Source organism: Sorex araneus, chromosome 7 (assembly GCF_027595985.1).
Source record: "Sorex araneus isolate mSorAra2 chromosome 7, mSorAra2.pri, whole genome shotgun sequence".
Taxonomy (NCBI): domain Eukaryota; kingdom Metazoa; phylum Chordata; class Mammalia; order Eulipotyphla; family Soricidae; genus Sorex; species Sorex araneus.
In genome coordinates this window covers 8704221-8722385 of record NC_073308.1, presented here as the reverse complement: position 1 = coordinate 8722385, position 18165 = coordinate 8704221, and the positions used below count along the sequence as shown (strand labels likewise).

General features: G+C 44.1%; 1 protein-coding gene across 2 annotated transcripts in view; it reads right to left on the bottom strand.

Moving 5' to 3' along the window:
* LOC129406477 (leucine-rich repeat-containing protein 37B-like) overlaps positions 1 to 18165 on the bottom strand; it is a 90544-nt gene that overhangs the window by 35612 nt on the left and 36767 nt on the right. For both annotated transcript variants that reach the window (XR_008631017.1, XM_055144347.1), the window contains one exon: positions 166 to 237. Coding sequence is in view for 1 of the 2 variants with exons in the window: in XM_055144347.1 (XP_055000322.1) it covers positions 166 to 209 (44 nt within the window). In the remaining variant the exon portion in view is untranslated. The remainder of the gene's footprint in view (positions 1 to 165; positions 238 to 18165) is intronic.

Genomic DNA, 18165 nt, shown 5'->3' with positions numbered 1-18165 from the left:
CTTTTCCTTTGACAAGAAATCTCATTTCAACAATCCAGTGTTAAAATTGAAATGATAACTTTTAAATTCAATGCAAGACACTTAATCTTTGACAAAAATGGAGAAAAATAAAGACCACAAGTTATACCAAAAATCATATGAGCTACAAACTATTACAATACTTACAGATATTTTAATGCTGGCAATTGAAAAAGATATGAATCTTCCATAGTTGTTCGAGGATTATGACTGAGAATTCTAAAAAAGTACAATAAAATGAAAATTATCTGCATAATCAGTAGCTAGCATTAAAGCTTATATTTATATTACTGGCATGGAACTTGAAGGTGAAAAACTTTATTTTCTGTGATTATCTATAATCACACTTAGAATCCATAAAGCATTCTCCCCCTTTTTTTTGGTTTGTTTTTGGGTCACACCAGTGATCCACAGGGGGTTACTTCTGGCTCATACACTCAGGAATTACTCCTGGTGGTGCTTGGGGGACCATATGGGGTACTGGGAATTGAATCTGGGTCAGCTGTATGCCAGGCAACCACCCTACCTGCTGTGCTATTTCTCCAGCACTAAGCATTCTCCCTTTGGGAAACAGCCACGTCTCAAGATGATAAAGTGAAGGGCAAACGGGGGTGGGGGTGGGGGTGGGCGGAAGGGGGGAAACAAAACAAATGTACAGCAAAAAAAATATGCTAACAAATTTTTCCATGTTGAAAACTCTGTGATAGGGGCCAAATAGTACAGCATAGTACAGCAAGTGGGGCACTTGCCTTGCATGCAGTTGACTTGTATGTTTCATTCCTGGAATCTTATATAGGCCCCAGAACATCCTAGGAGTGATCTCTGAGCACAGAGTCAGGAGCAAGCCCTGAGAACCACTGGTTGTGTCTTCCCATCACCCCATCACCAAATAAGAAAGAAAACCCGAGGAGTGATGATGTCTGCAGGAAGTCCTTGCTCTGCAGCAAATATTATTTCTTTTTCTTTTTAAAAAAGTTTTATAATGTAGAAGTGCCGGAGTCCAGCTCCGGCATGAAGACCACCGACTCAGAGATGAAGCATTGACCAGCAGCTATCGAGGCTGTAGGCAAGGTTTATTCTCAAGCAAGCAGTTTTTATATTCTTAACATACATTTGCCCAGGCACGTAGCCAAGTCAAAAGATGTTCTCATGAGTTATACACCAAACAGACATATTTTGTGTTTGTCTCAGGATACTCTCATTAAAAAATACCAAGTCAGATTATTCCCAAGGTTACTTAGAGCACGAGGAGTATGTACGTGCAGGATGTGTCCTGCTTATCTTGCTGGTAGATTTTACCTTCAAGGCCCCTCTTTCAAGAGGCCCTCTGCACAGGACTCTCCCAAGCCCCCAGTGCAGGTCATACAAAGTTCATTGTCCCACGCTGGTCTCTAGTCTCTAGTCTATGTGCTCTAAGCAATCCCACTACATAGGAGCACGGCTATTTATTCAGCCATTGGTTAAGCTGATTAAATTGGGCATAAACTCCACATTACGTTTAAAAAATTTTTAATTTTATAAGTTAGTTCACAATGTTTGATTACACTCAACATTCAAACACCAATCCCACCACCATTATACCTTCTGTCCACCAAATTTCGGATGTTTCCATCCCAAGCCCCAAGCCCTGTCACAAAACACAACCGAAGTAATATATTTTGTGTTGTTATGAAGAACTGCTGAACATGCTTACAAAAAAGTATTCATATAGGAAACAGCATGAAGATTGTTCTATTTTGGCAGGAACCATTAAGGCATTCTGGAGGATATCACTAACATGTTGTTGAAGTTTGTGTGGCATGAACTTTGGTGTACATCTCTGAAAATATGTATATATGCATATATAAATATATACATTTCCCCCTATGATTTATTGCCTACTATCTGAACTCCATCAAATGTGGTGTGGTAATTATGGAGAATGGGTAGGAAGTGTTGTACGATGTGTTGCGAGGCCACTTTTGCCGCTGCACAATCCAGGAATATGTTTGCTCATAGGTGAGGCACAGCCTGAGTGCATGGGGCACGGCCTTGAGTATGGCGGCTGTTGGGTTGTGGAGGTTTTTGGCTGCCAGAGCTGGGTCCCTTGGGGTGGGAAGGGCTCTCACCCACACCCCTCTGGGGTGCACTGTGTGAAACAGCCTGGTGCGGAGTCCATTGGCATGGTTATGGGGAACTCATGTTATGCTCCCTTTCGGGAGAAGCAGCCATGTCATCTGGACAGTGGCTGATGATGAGATTATCTGGCGCCAGCAGGAGGTGGCTTATGGCATGACCCCTGGGTCACCGGAGACTGGAGAAAGTGAGCAGAAGATCTCCTCTCCTGGTCCCATTGAATCTAGAGTCCAAGGTCACAAAGTTCTGCATTACCTAGGTCATATAGGACTTCACTCATGCGTGAACTCGGCCAGAGCGTGTGGGGAGCAGCCTTGAGTGTGGCATGGGTTCCTGCCTACCTCTGCACTATAGGCCCTTACTGTGTCTTTTGATCTCTTTTGAGATTTATGGGCATCTGAAATAAGGCCAATAAATGAGCTTATAAAGCTGAGCCGGATGTGGTCTGTGGGTGTGACTCCCACATACCTAACTTTTGGCCATTTAAGTTCTTGGTAAACTTTTTAGTTTAATGTAGTCCCATTTGTTGATCTCTGTTTTTACTAGGTTGCTTAGTTCCGTGTCACCTTTGAAGATACCTTTATCTTCAATATCGTGGAGGGTTTCGCCGACCTTGTCTTCAATGTACCTTATGGTTTCTGGTCTAATGTTGAGGTCTTTAATCCATTTTGATCTGACTTTTGTGCATGGTGTCAGGTCAAGGTCTAAACCCATTTTTTTGCATGTGGTTGTCCAGTTGTGCCAGCACCATTTGTTAAAGAGGCTTTCCTTGCTCCACTTCACATTTCTTGCTCCCTTATCAAAGATTAGATGATCATACATTTGGGGTTGCGTGTAAGGGTATTCCACCCTGTTCCATTGGTCTACGGCTCTGCCTTTGTTCCAGTACCATGCTGTTTTAATTGTTACTGCTTTGTAGTAAAGATTGAGGTTGGGGAGGGTGATACCTCCCATCGTCTTTTTCCCAAGAATTGTTTTAGCTATCCTTGGACGTCTGTTGTTCCATATGAATTTTAGGATTGCTTGATCCATTTCTTTGAAGAGTGTCATGGGTATATTTATAGGGATCGCATTGAATCTGTATAATGCTTTAGGGAGTATTGCCATTTTGACAACATTGATTCTCCCTATCCACGAGCAGGGTATATGTTTCCATTTCCTCATGTCCTCTTTGATTTCATGGAGTAGCGTTATGTAGTTTTCTTTGTAAAGGTCTTTTACTTCCTTGGTTAAGCTGATTCCGAGGTACTTGATTTTCTGGGGCACGATTGTGAATGGGATTGCTTTTTTCATGTCCCTTTCCTCTGCCTCATTGTTTGCATATATGAAGGCCATGGATTTTTGGGTATTGATTTTGTAGCCTGCAACTTTACTGTATAAGTCTATTGTTTCTAAGAGTTTCTTAGTAGAGGTTTTAGGCTTCTCTAGATATAGTATCATGTCGTCTGCAAATAGTGAGAGTTTGATTTCTTCCCTTCCTATCTGGATGCCCTTAATCTCTTTTTCTTGGCAGCATCAAGAGTGATAACTAAGTGCAGAGCTGGGAGTAAGCCCTGAATATCGCCAAATATGGCCCAACTCCCAGCCCAAAATAAATACAAATGACCAAAATGCATAAGGAAAAAATGTTCTATATCACTAATCATCAGAGAAATGAAGATCAGAGCAACAGTTGGAGATCATCTCATGCCACAGAGACTGGTACTCATCAAAGAGAACAACAATAACTAGTGTTTACGAGGATTTGGGGGAACAGGGCTCCTCATTCACTGCTGTGAGAATGCTAACTGACCCAGCCTTTCTGGGAAGACAATATGGACATTCCTCAAAACACTAAGAATTAAACTTCCATATGACTGGCAAAGGAACCCAGGTGTGTGGGACCTGGGGCCTAGATCTCCAAGGCTGCTCAGATTGGGACTGGGCCTCTTCTACCCAGATTCTCCATTTTCTCATAGCTAGGCAGTCACACCCAGAAACCTCCCACCCCAGCTCCCACAGACACACACATACCATGTAATCCCTTCAACAGCCAACATCCAGAGAATATAAAACCAAGCTCCCAGAAGCGTGCGGATGCAATCACACAACATCTGATACCCTAGTTATCCCTCTTGGAAAACCTGGCAAGTTACCGAGAGTTTACTGCCCACACGGGAAAGCTTGGCAAGCTCCCCATGACGTATTCACATGCCAAATAGAATAAGAATGATGGGTCTCATTCTCCTGACCCTGACTAGCCTCTAATGAGGCACCGTTGGGAAGGACAAGTAAAGAGAGGCTGCTAAAATCTCAGGACTAGGATGAAGGAGCCATTACTGGGCCCGCTCAAGCAATCGTTGATCAACGGGATGACAGTAATACATACCTTGCAGAAAGCCCAGCAAGCTACTGAGAGTATCCCGCCCATTCGGGTAGAACCTCGTAAGCTACACTTGGCGTATTCAATATGCCCAAAACAGTAAAGCTCGGTCTCATTCCCCTGACCCTGAAAGAGCCTCCAATCATTGGGAAAGACGAGTAAGAAGAGACTGCTAAAATCTCAGGGCTGAGAGAAATAGAGACGTTACTGGTGCCCGCTCGACTAAATCGACGAACAACGGGATGACAGTGATACAGTGATGACCCAGAAATTCCACTCTTGTGAATATATCCTAAGGGCCCAAAAGCACAATGCATAAAAGACGTCTGCACTCCTAGGTTCATTGCAGCACTATATACAACCGCCAAAATATGACAACAGTCCAAATACCCACGAATAGATGACTGGATAAAGAAGCTATGGTATAGATTCACAATAGAATATTGTCCAGCCATATAGGAGATACAGTCATGCAATTTGCTGCAATGTGGATGGATCTGAAGAGCATCGTGTTGAGTGAAATCAGTCAGAGGGAGAGGAAAGGACTCAGAACCATCTATCTCAAACTTTGTAGGGGAACCTCAAATGTCCAATGGCAATGGAAACAATGAGCTGAACTGGTCTTCAGTAGGAACTTGCCACTGGGGCAGAGGTGGGAGAAAAGTTTGTGAGGGGAACAGTAGGACAATGAGATGGCTGGATAAAGTGCCTTCTACAGGGGCAGAGGGGGTAAGGGGGAGCAGGGGAGACGGGTGGAGAGTAGTGGACACTAGTGAAGAGATTGGTGTTAGAACAATGTATGCCTGCATCTCAATCATAAATATCTTTGTAACTTTGTAATTCACAGGGATTCAAAACAGAATTTTTTAAAGGATAAAGGGACTGGAGAGAGCATACATGGGTTAAGGTGCTTGTCTTGCATCCACTGACCCAGGGTTGAATCCCCCACACCCAGATGGTTCCCACCAATAGTCATTCCTGAGTACAGAGAGCCAGGAATGGCCCTGGGAGCTGCTGGCTGTGGTCCCCAAATGAACAAAACCCAAAAACCACCCGTAAATTTAAAAATACCTGGGAGACATTCATGATTACGATCATGATATCCCATTAATCACCGATTTCTCAAGCGGGCTCAGTAACATCTCATTTTGACCTTTCCCTGAGATCTTAGAAATCCATCTGGACTCGGCCCTCCTAATGTTGTTGCTCTGGGGGCTCTTCAGGGTCAGGGGAATGAGATCCAGCTTGTTACTGGATTTTGCATATGAATTGCATATGAATACACCATGGGAAGCTTGCAAGGCTGTCCCATGTGGGCAGGAAACTCTCAGAGCATTGCCAGTTTCTCCCAGAGGGAGAAGTAGGCCAAAGATATCCCGGGGCCTCAAAGCATGTTGCTGGGTGTGGTCCCCAAGTGAACAAAACCCAAAAACCAAACATAAATTTAAAAATACCTGGGAGAGGCGCCTTTCGCCCAGAGATGAACCAAGAGCCGCGGCACGAGAAGCAGAGCCTCCCGCCTACTGACTGTGATCCTGAGGTCTCCTAACCCATTTTGGCACCAGAGCAGATTCTTGCAGCCATGCATTTTGACTGTGAACTGAACTACAACCTCGTGCAGCCCGGGGAGGGATTTTTTTCCCTCTCCACCCCATTTTTCTGAGCGAAAATGGCGGCAGCGGCAGCAGCCACGCGGTGAGAGCCACCCTCTAAGACCCCTCCACCAGGAGGTAGGACTTTCTTTAGTGACGTAGCCTGTAGGTGATCCTGGGAGGGGAGGTGTTCCCGGCGCGCCTTTCGCCCAGAGATGAACCAAGAGCCGCGGCACGAGAAGCAGAGCCTCCCTCCTACTGACTGTGATCCTGAGGTCTCCTTAGGGGAGAGACTCTCCAAACACTAATAGTGAGTTTTTGTTGAAATATTGTATGCAATCAAAGTGAAAATAAAGTGAAATTTATTAGTTACACAGGCGGGGGGGGGCTTAGGGTGGGGGGGCTAGGGGCGTGGGGGGGTTTGGGGTGTGAGGGGGCGGGGTGGAGCTATACTGGGATTCTTGGTGGTGGAATATGAGCACTGGTGAAGGGATGGGTATTCGAGAATTGTATAACTGATATTTAAACCTGAAAACTTTGTAACTTTGTAACTTTCCACAATAAAAAATTAAAAAAAAAATACCTGGGAGACATTAAAGATGGAAATAAACAGAAAGCCGCGTCCTGGCCAGAACCCTATTGGTGATAGTATTCATCAAACTGAGCTATGCTTTTAGTATCATCTCTGTACAAATCCCAGCTTTATTTATTTATTTATTTATGGAGGTCAGGGATACATCTAGCAGGATTCCGGGCTTATTCCAGGCTCTGTGTTCAAGGGTCTCTTCTGGAGGTGCTAAAGGACCATCTGTGGTACCGGGGATAAAAACAGATTGTCCACAGCAAGGCAAGTGCCCTACCCGCTGTACTATCGCTCAGCTCCCAAAGTGGATTTTAAAATGATTATAATAAGCCTGAGAAGATAGTTAATGTCTTCCCATTAGCAGAACAGAAATCCAAGTCACATCAGATACTACTTCATACTCAGTAAGATGGCTAAAAGCAGACAAAAGTGCAACCAGGGTGATGGAGAAATTGAAATCCTTATGCACTGCTGGTGAAAATATAAAAAGAGGCACTGCAGAAAAGCTTGATGCTCCCTAAAAAAAGTTAGCCATAGTTACCAAAGACTCAGCAATGTAATACCTGGATATGTGCCCAAGAAAAATGGAAATGTGTCTATACAAAAATGAGTATTCATAGTCGAAAAATGGAAGGGGCACCTGAGCACATGCTTTGCATATCAGTACTTTCTCTGGCTGACTTCTGCATTTCAAAATGTATGCGCACGCCTAGCTCATTCATTGCCTCTTTTATATTCATGACCTTATCTTTATGCTTTATGGAGTAAACTGTGGCAAAAGGACTAAGAAGTATGGCTCAGAGGTAAAACACTTGTCTTGCAGGAATAAAATCTGAGGTTCTATCCCCAGCCCGGCAAATAAAGGAGCAACAGTTTTTATCAATCTCAGAGAGCATGACTGAGTTGGGGAGTTCGCTCAAAGTGGCAGAGCAGATGCCTGGCATTTGCGAGGGGTTGAGTTTGACTCCTGGTATAATCAGATCCGTGAGCACCACCATAATTGGTTCCTAGGTCCTTTGGACATTATTGGAGAATCCTATTTAAAAATCAACAAAAAGAGGGTTCAAACAAACCAAAAAGGGCTGGGGTAAATGCCTTGCCCAAGGGGGTGGGGTGGGCAGGTTCATGGCACTACCTGGCCCCCTTCAAGCACCCCCTCAGGGACCAGCACCCCATGAGCACTGCAGGGTATAGTCCAAAAACAGTAAAAAAGACTGATCTCTTTCAGTAACCAAAAACCTTTCTTTTGGTTACTGGGCCACACCCAGCTGTGCTCAGGGCTGACTCCTGGCCGTGCACTAAAGGATCAACCCCGGTGGTGCTCTGGGGAGCACATTCAGTTTTGGGGATTACACATGGGTCAGTGACATGCAAGGCAAGTGCTCTCCCAACTGTACCATCTCTCCGACTCCAGCCAATATTACTTTAAATGACTTTTTAAAATAGATCTTATCTGGGGACACTGCCCTCTGTTGCTAGAAACCACAGACCCTGTCGTGGCTTCCTGCCTAGGTCACTGTGGCTGAGCAGATGGCTCTCTGCCAGTGGGCATGGGTGGAGTTCAGTCTCAGGAAAAGCAAGACCCCAAGAAGCATATAAATCCACCTCAAAATTCAGGCAACAAAGGTCTTTGCTGATCTTTGATATAAAAGAGAAAGGGTGCGCAAGAACCATGCCGAGAAGTCGTGCCTCTGACAAGCACAGGTGTGAGCATGGCTCATAGAAGGTGCTCTAATACACGAGGATTAGAAGAGCGACACCTGTTGGTCGTGTGTGTGTGTGTGTGAGCCTCCCGCCCTCCCCCCCCACCCCAAAGCATGGAGGCCTTTAGCAAACATCAGCCCAGGGGGCAAGTGCCTGGCCCTGATGTAGGATTTCCAGTGAGCACCGCAACTGAATTTGAGCATCACAGCCAGGGGTGTGTATGACCCTCAGACATCTCTCAACAATAAAGATGAGGAGTGAAGGTAGAACCTGTTTGGGGGTGTGGGGGCAGCAGGGAGCCTAAAGGGAGCAGCTGGACCACATCTGGGTGGTGCTCAGATGTGACCCCTACAGTGCTCCAGCAGCACTGTAAGTTGAAACAGAAGATATCTCCTTATGAAGATGGGAAGGAAAAGACGCACTTGGGAGAACAGACGCTTTCAGTTGCTGAATGTGATCAACTCCTCAACTTTCCAACTATAACAAAGAATCCAGTCACCCCTAAACCATTCCAAGGTCCTGAGTGGTCTTCATCTTTAAGGTAGAAGCTTTTGAACGATGAGAAGCTGCTGCCAGGATTTCAGTACATACCCCAAAGTGATAACAATGCCTTAGAGTAAGCTCTCGTGTGGACACTCATCTAAAGACAGGCCATTATGCTATGTGGCTGGGAGAGCGTGAGGGCCTCGAGGTGACCCCAGCTCCGTCTGCCTTCACAGTGCAGCTCCCCACCTCACTGACAATCTCCACAGTGGGGTCAAGCGGTCAGTAGGAACAAGGTTTGGGTTTCCTTTGTTCCCTCTTAGTACTTATGTCTTGGCAAAATACTGATGTTCCACAAACAAGCCAGAGTGTCCACTGCTCTGTCTGAGTAAGGCATCGCCTTTCTACTTTGTCAAGTCTGCAGTTGCTACAATCATGGAACTTGTACCGATGAAATGACTAAAAGAATTTTTTAAACAAGTCATCACTCTAGACCTGTGTAGATGAAGAAACACTTGAAAGTCAGAAGGAAAAAAATAATTCTTGGGGCTGGAGCAATCGTACAGCAGGAACAGCAGGTAGGGCATTTGCCTTGCACACAGCTGACCTGGGTTTAATTCCTGGCATCACATATGGTTCCCCAGACACCGCCAGGAGTAATTCCTGAGAAGAGAGCCAGGAACAACCCCTGCCTGAGCATGGCGGTGTGGCCCCAAAACAAAAACAAAAGAAAAAAAAGAGATACTGAACATTTAGGATTAGCAAACACTGTTGGATTTCCATAACATACTTCATTCCTGATTTCATCTGTAAGAGATGTGATTATCACCCTTTCAAAAACAATGGCATCTTATTAATATTTTGACAATTTATGGAAAATTTATTAATTTACAGTTGCAAATTATTATGGCATATTGTAGGCGACCTGATTTTTATTTAACTGATATGTTCACCACTCAATGTCTATTAATATTATAGATGCTTCATTCAAGAAACTGAGAGATAATTACCCGGAACCCAGGAAGAATTAAGGTTTTGTGGGCCCTGAAATTCATCTAGTTTATTAAAATCCTGTTTAACAAATTAATTAAATGCAAAATTATGAATATAAAAATTGCTGGGATCTTCCCGAGATCTTGCAAGTAAGGTTTGGAGTTCAGCTTCCTTTAATTCCTTATCAATTCACCTCAGCTGGACCTTTTTGTTTTGTTTGTGCTTAGGTTTGGATTACACCTGGCATGCCTCAGCCCACTGAGCTCTCTGTCTGGCTCTCACCTTGACCTTTCCTCAGCTATATTTAATGCAGGGAGTAAATTATGATCAACCCAGCCTCTAATCAACCCAGTCATTTGTCAGATAGGTAATAAAATGACCTATCTTTGTTGCATACGTTTAAGTGGTTTGGAACTTTGCACATGAACAGGAACCAAAGTTGGGACTAAATTGGGAATTTAAAACCTCATTCACAATTCAGCGCATACCAGTGACAATGCAAACAGGTGCCTTTCTGTTAGTGCTCGCGCCAATAATCAATAATAGTGAAAGCAAAGCCTGCCACGCCCCATGCAGATCTCCTGGCCTCCTTAGTTTCCTCATTTGAAAAAAAGGGATTGGATCTCAGGACATACTTGTTAGAGTTCACACTGGCCTTATACCAGTGAGTTAATAATAACTGTGTGATGTTTTTATGCACAGTTTCAATATATATTTATCTGCTTTTTTCACTTTCATCTTTTGTAAAAAGTCATTCCATGCCAGGACTGAAACGTTCCAAAGCTCAGTTCGGTGATTAACTCGAAACCAAGATTCCTATCAAAGAAAAAAAGAAAAAATAAAAGCAGCAGCAGTAGAAAAAAGAAGAAAGAAGAAAAAGGAAGGAGAAAAAGAAGAAAGAAGAAGAATGAAGAAGGAAGAAAGAAGACAGAAGAAGGAAGAAGAAAAAGGAGGAATAAGAAGAAGGAAGAGGAAGTAGGAAGAAGGAAAAAGGAAGAAGAAAGAGAGGAGGAGGGGGAGGAAGAAGATGAAGACAAAAACAAAAAAGAAGAGGAAGAAGGAAAAGGAAGAAGGAAGAGGAAGAAGGAAGAGGAAGAAGAAAGAGAGGAGGAGGAAGAAGAAGAAGAAGATAAAGAAGGAGGAGGAGGAGGAGTAAGGGAAAAAAGGAAGAGGAAGCAGGAAGAAGAGGAAGAGGAAGAGGAGGAAGAAGAGGAGGAAGAAGACGAAGAAGAGGAAGAAGAGGAAAAGGAGGAAGGAGACGAGGAAGAGTAAGGAGACGAGGAAGAGGAAGCGGATGGAGATGAGGAAGAGGAAGAGGCAGAGGAGGAAGAGGTAGAAGAGGAATAGGAAGAGGAGGAAGAAGAGGAAGAGGAAGAAGATGAAGAGGAGGAAGAGGAAGAGGAGGAAGAGGAGGAAGAGGAAGAGGAGGAAGAAGAGGAAGAGGAAGAAGAGGAAGAGGAAGAAGAAGAGGAAGAGGAGAAAGAGGAGAAAGAAGAGGAAAAGGAAGAGGAAAAGGAGGAAGAGGAGGAAGAGGAAGAGGAGGAAGAAGAGGAAGAGGAGGAAGAGGAGAAAGAAGAGGAAAAGAAAGAGGAGGAAGAGGAAGAGGAGGAAGAGGAGGAAGAGGAGGAAGAGGAAGAGGAGGAAGAAGCAGTTGAAGAGGAAGAAGAGAAAGAAGAAAAAGAAGAAATATTTTTTCTTTTGGGGTCACACCAGGCGTTACTTTCAATTCACATAAACACAGCATTTCATGCACTAAACATCACTGTGGAAGACCTAAGCTTAAGGTTTATTATTTGATGTTTATGATGCTGTGGGGGCATTAGACACAAAATAGCAAATGCTTAACATATACTTAATTTCTCTAAAACAGGGATTCATGACTTCAGCACTACTGCCACATGGGGGCTGGCTAGTTATGGGGGGGCTGTCCATTGCATTGTAGCTATTCAGCAGTGTATCTGGAGGCCTCTGCTCACTAGGTACCAACAGTATCATTATAGATCTGACCATTAAAACAATAAAAAACCCCTCAAGGCACTATCAAGGGTCATGTGGGTACAAAATCATCCTGGTTGAGGGCCACGGTTCTGTTGTTCACATTGCTCTGACTAGTAATTCTCATAGTAATCCTTACTTACAGGCAAAATGGATTTGCTGTACAGTTTTCGTAGCTATTTATAATGTTCTAATAATATTAAATAAATAACAGAAGCTGACATTTAAGTGTTCTAAAAATTCCAAAAATAATGAAGCATATTTTTAACTTACACATACTGCAGATATAGCAGTGCTTCAAATATATGCCTTTAATAAACTGTATTTTATTGCAGGATAAATCTCTAGAAAAAGGAAAAGGAAAATATTGCTCCAATTAACTACCAAATATCAAATTTTAGGAATAACCAGTAAAGCCAAAATAGTATTGAATGAGTAGATTTGAATGTTCCAGAACTCCTAACCTTGCTTTCATTTCTCTCAACCACAAATCTTCAAGAATAAAGTATATGACTACTTGATTCTAATATTGGACTTAAACTTTTCTCAGAGCAGAGAATTGATTCGGTGATTTTTATGTTCTCAATGATAGATGGAGTTCAATTTTTTTATCTTCATGTAAAATTACTAAATTTAATATAATTATTTCAAAAATTCATATAAACAATCTCATGTTTATATACCTTACTATTTAACTGTTTTCTAGGCTAAAAAGTTGACCCATTTTCAGATAATATGAGATGAAGTTACTCTTTCAGACAGAATTTTGAACTAATTTAGAAATAAACTTTTCTATCATAATAGAAATTCAAATTTTATTTTACTTTTTGAATTTTTAGTTTTGAATATTTTCTGAATATCTTGAATTAAATAAAATATATTAAAATTTATAATAAACAATAGATAAAAGGTAATAAATAAAATATATAAATAGATATATAATATATTAAAATTAAAATATAAAACAAAATCATATCATTTATATAAAATAAAAGAAAATTATTATTTTATTTTCTAAATTTTTATTTTCTGAATATTTCATGAATTTCACTGCTTTCTTTATACAGTGGTGGAACAAACAAAATCAGAGTGCTCAATTTTTATTTGATTACAGTTGACTGTTTTATATCTATGAATTCTACTTAAGTTCTTTCACATATGACTAAGATGGGTATAACTATCTTCAAACTCATTCCTCTTCTTCCTCTTGCCTCCCTTCTTGCCTTTCTTCCCTTCCTTAGCAGTGCTGAGGGCTCACTCCTGACTGCACACACATCACTCTGGGGGGCTCAGGGGACCCTGCATGGTGCTGGGGATCAAACCTGGGTCACCCATGTGCAGAAGCAAGCCCCTTACCCCTGTCCTATCACTCCAGTCCCAGGCTTTCCTTTTCTGACCCACAATGCACACCGTCATGTATTAACTTTCCAAATAGTTCTCAAACACCAGTCTCACTTGGGAGCTGATTGAAGATGCCTGTTCTCCAATCAACCTACTCCAAATCAGCTGGAGCGGGAACTGTGGTGGGGGGTTAACAGGCCCTCCAAGTGATCTACTGCAGGCCTGATTGACCCAGCGCAGGTGGGCACGAGGGAGCTCTGCATGCTAGCCCTGGCTTACAACTCCTGGGTCTGCGCGTTCCCCTGGAGATCTCTCCGGCCCGCGGAGAGACAACAGTGGAAAGCGCTCCTAATTAGGTGGATTCTGTGAGGGTCCCGACCTGAAATAAGACTAGTGAGGTTAGTAAACAGGGGGCCCAAGACGACACATGCCGATCAAGGGCAACTTTATTAACTGCCACACTGGCTTTATACTTTTCTTAGCAGGGGGTTGGTACATAAGTTGTCAATCATTAGGGAAGTGTCTTCTCAGACCAAATAAGGAAAGGTTCGGGGTGTATTAGGTGGGCTTACAACATTCTTCAAGAGTAGATTGAGAAATAGTGGGGAGGGGAAGGCAAGGGTTTATCAGGCAGGAGCATCTGGCAGGAGGAATGCACAAGGTAGAGGAAGGTATTCTACTTAGGGGCTTAATGGCGTCTCTTAGTTAACTGCCCTGGGCTACTTTTACCTCTTGAGTTTGGCTATTTCCTTTGTCACAAGGGCACCTTTGCCTCAGGTCAAGCAAAGCTGGTAATGGAATTTTCCAGTTTGTCCAGGGTAAAGGTTTCGGGGTCCTCTTTCGTTCAGGGTCCTGGGCAGTCCCCAACATCTCCCCCCTTTTTCTATATTAAAAATGAGCGAGTGGGTGGAGTGCCTGTCTTAGGTTACTTGGTGGGCTCCCAGTTCTGGACATGGCAGTGACCAAAAGGGTTAGAAAAATGTGCGCACGACTGTAGGTGGTGCCATGTTCGCACCCAGATACTGGCACCAAGCTATCCCCGTCTTAGGCATTTCCACAGCCGGGAACAGAGTGAGCGGGGGCGGGATGCCAGGTGCTCGAACTCCGCAAAGCTCAGGGGCTGAAGTGTGGGCTTTTCCAAGTTATCCAGCCCTTCGGGGTCGTGTTGGGAGAGCTGCTGATAGTGGACCTGCACTGAACGTCTGGTTGCCTCATCGACCTGGTTCTTAACAAAATTTGTGAGTCGGCGGAATGCCCATGGGCCAAAGGAAACTAGCAGTAAGAACCCAATGAAGGGTCCAAGGAGGCTAGGCAACAGGGTCGAGAGCCAGGGTGAGGTGGAGAACCAATTTTTATACCAAGATTCCTCCTGGTCTCTCAATCTTTTCCTTTCCTCTAAGCTTTCTTCCACTCATCTAATGCTATCCTTAACTAGCCCAAGCTTATCTTTAAAGAAACAGCATTCCTCCTTAAGAGCGGCACACACTCCCCCCTCTCTCAAAAAGGCCAGGTCAGGGCCGTGTCTGTTAAGGTGGACGACCTCAGCCAGAGAGCCAACAGTGTCAGTTAGGTAGTTAAGGCCCTGTTTAAGTTCGAGGACATCAGCCTCCACAGCAAGGGACAGTTGGTGGAAGTTTTCCTGAGAGGAGACAAGGGAGTAGATGCCCGTATCGGCACCTGGAGCACCCAGACTGAGAAGGAGGGCAAAGGTGATGGCAGTAACAGGCTCACGTCGGTGGCGCAGGAGAGAGGAAGAAGAGGAGAAGAGCAGGGCATTGGCAGGGCGAACCGTGAGGCGTGGCAAAAGCAGAACCAAAATGCAGTAATCGCTATGTGCCAGGAAGGCAGATGTAACAATGTGAAGAGTCAGGCCAGAGGAACAGGCGAAGTAGGTATCAGCGGGGGCCACGACGTAGGAAGGATAGAGGGTGGCATTAACGTGGAGGGAGGAATTGGATATAACAAGAATCTGGTTGCAAACAGGTACTAAATCATACGGGGGGAGCATATTGGGCCCCAATAGGCAAAGTCCGGATCCCACCACATGTCCCAAAGTCAATCGGTGCGTGGGCCCCACTTCCCAGCGGAGTTCGTTGGCGTCAGAGACGTTCAATGGAGAGCCGAGGACAGCAATGCCTTCGTAGAATGGCGGTTGAGAGGAGTAGCAGATCCAGCATTGGTCATAGGCGGGGTCGGTGATGGCGGCAGCAGAGGCGTTGACCATATCCAGGATGGGCTGAGAAGAGGGTGCTGGACCCGCAGGCAGAGTAGGACGGAAGAAGGATGTGGGTGGCGGGGACCCGGAGGGCGCCGGTGGGTAGGGACGGAGGGCAGGGGGGCAAAGATGGTGAAGGGCGTTGTTGGGGCCCATGGAAATAGGGCGTGAGGAGGAGGCGGTTTTAAGAAGGCGAAGGGAGAAGGTGAAGCCTTTATCGTAGCCGATATAGGCGAAGACCCCAGGACAAAGTATTGGACCAGGGATGCCGTTAGCCAGCAGAAGTGAATTGGATGGTGAGGAAATTACACGCACGGTTGCAATCGATAGAGGTCGTGCCGGGGTGCTCGTCGGACCGTGATAAAGTCCCAGGGGGAGGAAGGTTTCCTATAGGTGTCACCCGTGGTCTCGCAGCCCCAGGTGGCACAAAAAAAATCGGGGCGATTGCCACAAGTGCGGGCAAGAGAGGGGTCATGTTGCAGCTTATGGCGGCCGCCAGGGCAAACGTAGATGGGGTCGGAGAGAAGTTTCTGGCGGTGGCGGCGGGCGGAGCAGCCAGAGATGACGCTATGGCCAGGAACGGCTTTGGGTGCGCGGCCGCCAGCGTAATCAGGGAGAGACCAGAAACTGCTGGGCATTGGGAGGGCGCGGAGGTCAACCCAGAGCTCGGGCCAGGGTGTAGTGGGAGACAATGTGGAAGTGGAATTGACAACATCGCCTGCTTCATTAAGGACTTGCCAAGTAAAATTAAAAATCTGGGAGGAAACAGGGGAGGTACCCAAAAAAAGGAGGGGGGCTAAAAATCAGAAGGAGATGGGGAAAGGGGAGATAAGGGGACAGGGGAGGTGGAAGCATGAGCCCCGTCATGGTGGACAGGAGAGTCGGGCGGCACGGCGTCCTGGGCAGGGTCAGCGAGGTCGCGAACCGCAGCAGTCAGGTCGGCAGGACCTTGTGGGTTGTGGAGTCTGGGTCAGTACCAGGAGGGTGAAGTTTACTCCAGATGAAGCCATAGCAGGACCAGGAGTACATTAGTAGGTGTCATCTGTTAAAATATAAGCATAGACTTTTCCTCCTACAAGGAGGTTTCCCACTATTTCTTTCTTGTGTGTTCTAATGCAAATATAAGAATCAATTGTTTCCCAAGCCCTTTCTCATTCACAAAGTTGCAAGAACCAGATACTTGGAAGAGTCAAAAAACTGGATTAGCCAGTCTTATCTGCTGGGCAAAAGTGTGATTAGAATTCACTGTTGAGGAGGGTCTGCATTTTCCAGTCTGACTGGGGCAGAGCTGGGAATGCTTGGGGGGGGGGGGGGATCCAGGGAAATCCTTAAAAACTCTCACTCCTTATGACCCTGAGCTAAGTAGCTTAAAAAAAATTTTTTTTTTTTTTTTTTTGTTATCTCGAATCAAATAAAACACTGGTAGGACAAGTTTTGCAACCAATTTTAGAACTCCAAAAAACTCATGTTTTAACTAAACCATTACTCTTCGAACCTGTTTTTACTACAATTATTTCAGCTCACATTCTAATAATCCAATGCAGATGTATAAGTACATTGACACAACAGCATAAGACCTTTAAACCATCAATTTTCATGAAACATGAGTAAATCTTCTTTGGCTTAAGTTCAACAGTTTTTGTACCTTAGTTCAAATCATGAGCTTTCTAACTTTATCAATTCCACAATACAAGCATGTTGTCAAACACAGAAAGAGTCCTTCGGGTATTCATATATATATATATATATATATTTTTTTTTTAACCAAATTATGATAATAGCATAGAAAAAAAATTTTGACTATCAAATGTCTATGGAAACACAAGTAACTTTGTTTATTTTGAGGGTTTCTGTACCTCTGTTGTTTGAAAAACAGCTAAATTCCTCATTAAAATTGGCTGAGGCTTGTAAGATAAAGCCTTGCACTCTCTGAATTCTTATTTCACTTTTAGTTTTCTGGCTCTAGCTCTGTAGCTGTTTCTAGATAGTACAGATACTGGAATTCAAAAGAATTTCAACTGGTAATAACTATTAATGTTCTTCCAATAAGAATTTTAGACTAAAAATTTCAATTCCGTTGTAGGCGCCACATTCTAATTAGAAATTTTTGTTTAAACCTGGTCTAACAGGTTCCAAAATCACATAGATCCTTTAAATTGCTGAACTGCATATCACCCTGATCTCTTGAGATGATCCTGTTTTCCCCAGGCCTAATTTTTACCACTGATTCCCACTCTGGCTCCAGCACTGAAGTGTTCCACATAGAGAGACAGACAGACAGACAAACAGACAATAAGTTCACTAAAAACACCACATGTACATGTGCACACATCTGCAGTTGATCTATCGATCTGACCCTTCAGAAATGGCAGGGAAAAAACTGATAGACTGAGAAAGGAAGGAACAAGTCCCCAGGGCAAAGTTAAGCCCTGTCGGCCGATTGGGAACATTGCTCCCCGTTTCTCTGCCTGACCAGCCAGTTTCCTGCTTATTAAAATTGGGTCAAGAAAGCGCTTTTGTTGATATAAGCCGGCAAAACAATCCATGACAAAGTTGTTGAAACCTAAGTTGTCAGATGTTACAATTTTAAGATCAAGACTACTCCTGAGGTGGATAGACCACCTTAGCGACACTCTTTTTCATTCCTGATATTATTAAACACTCAACCACATGATCTTGCATTTTCCTGACTTCTCTGCTGATAATAATAAGCATAACTAAGAGAAATATAATGAGACAAATATACACACACACTAAAGGCACA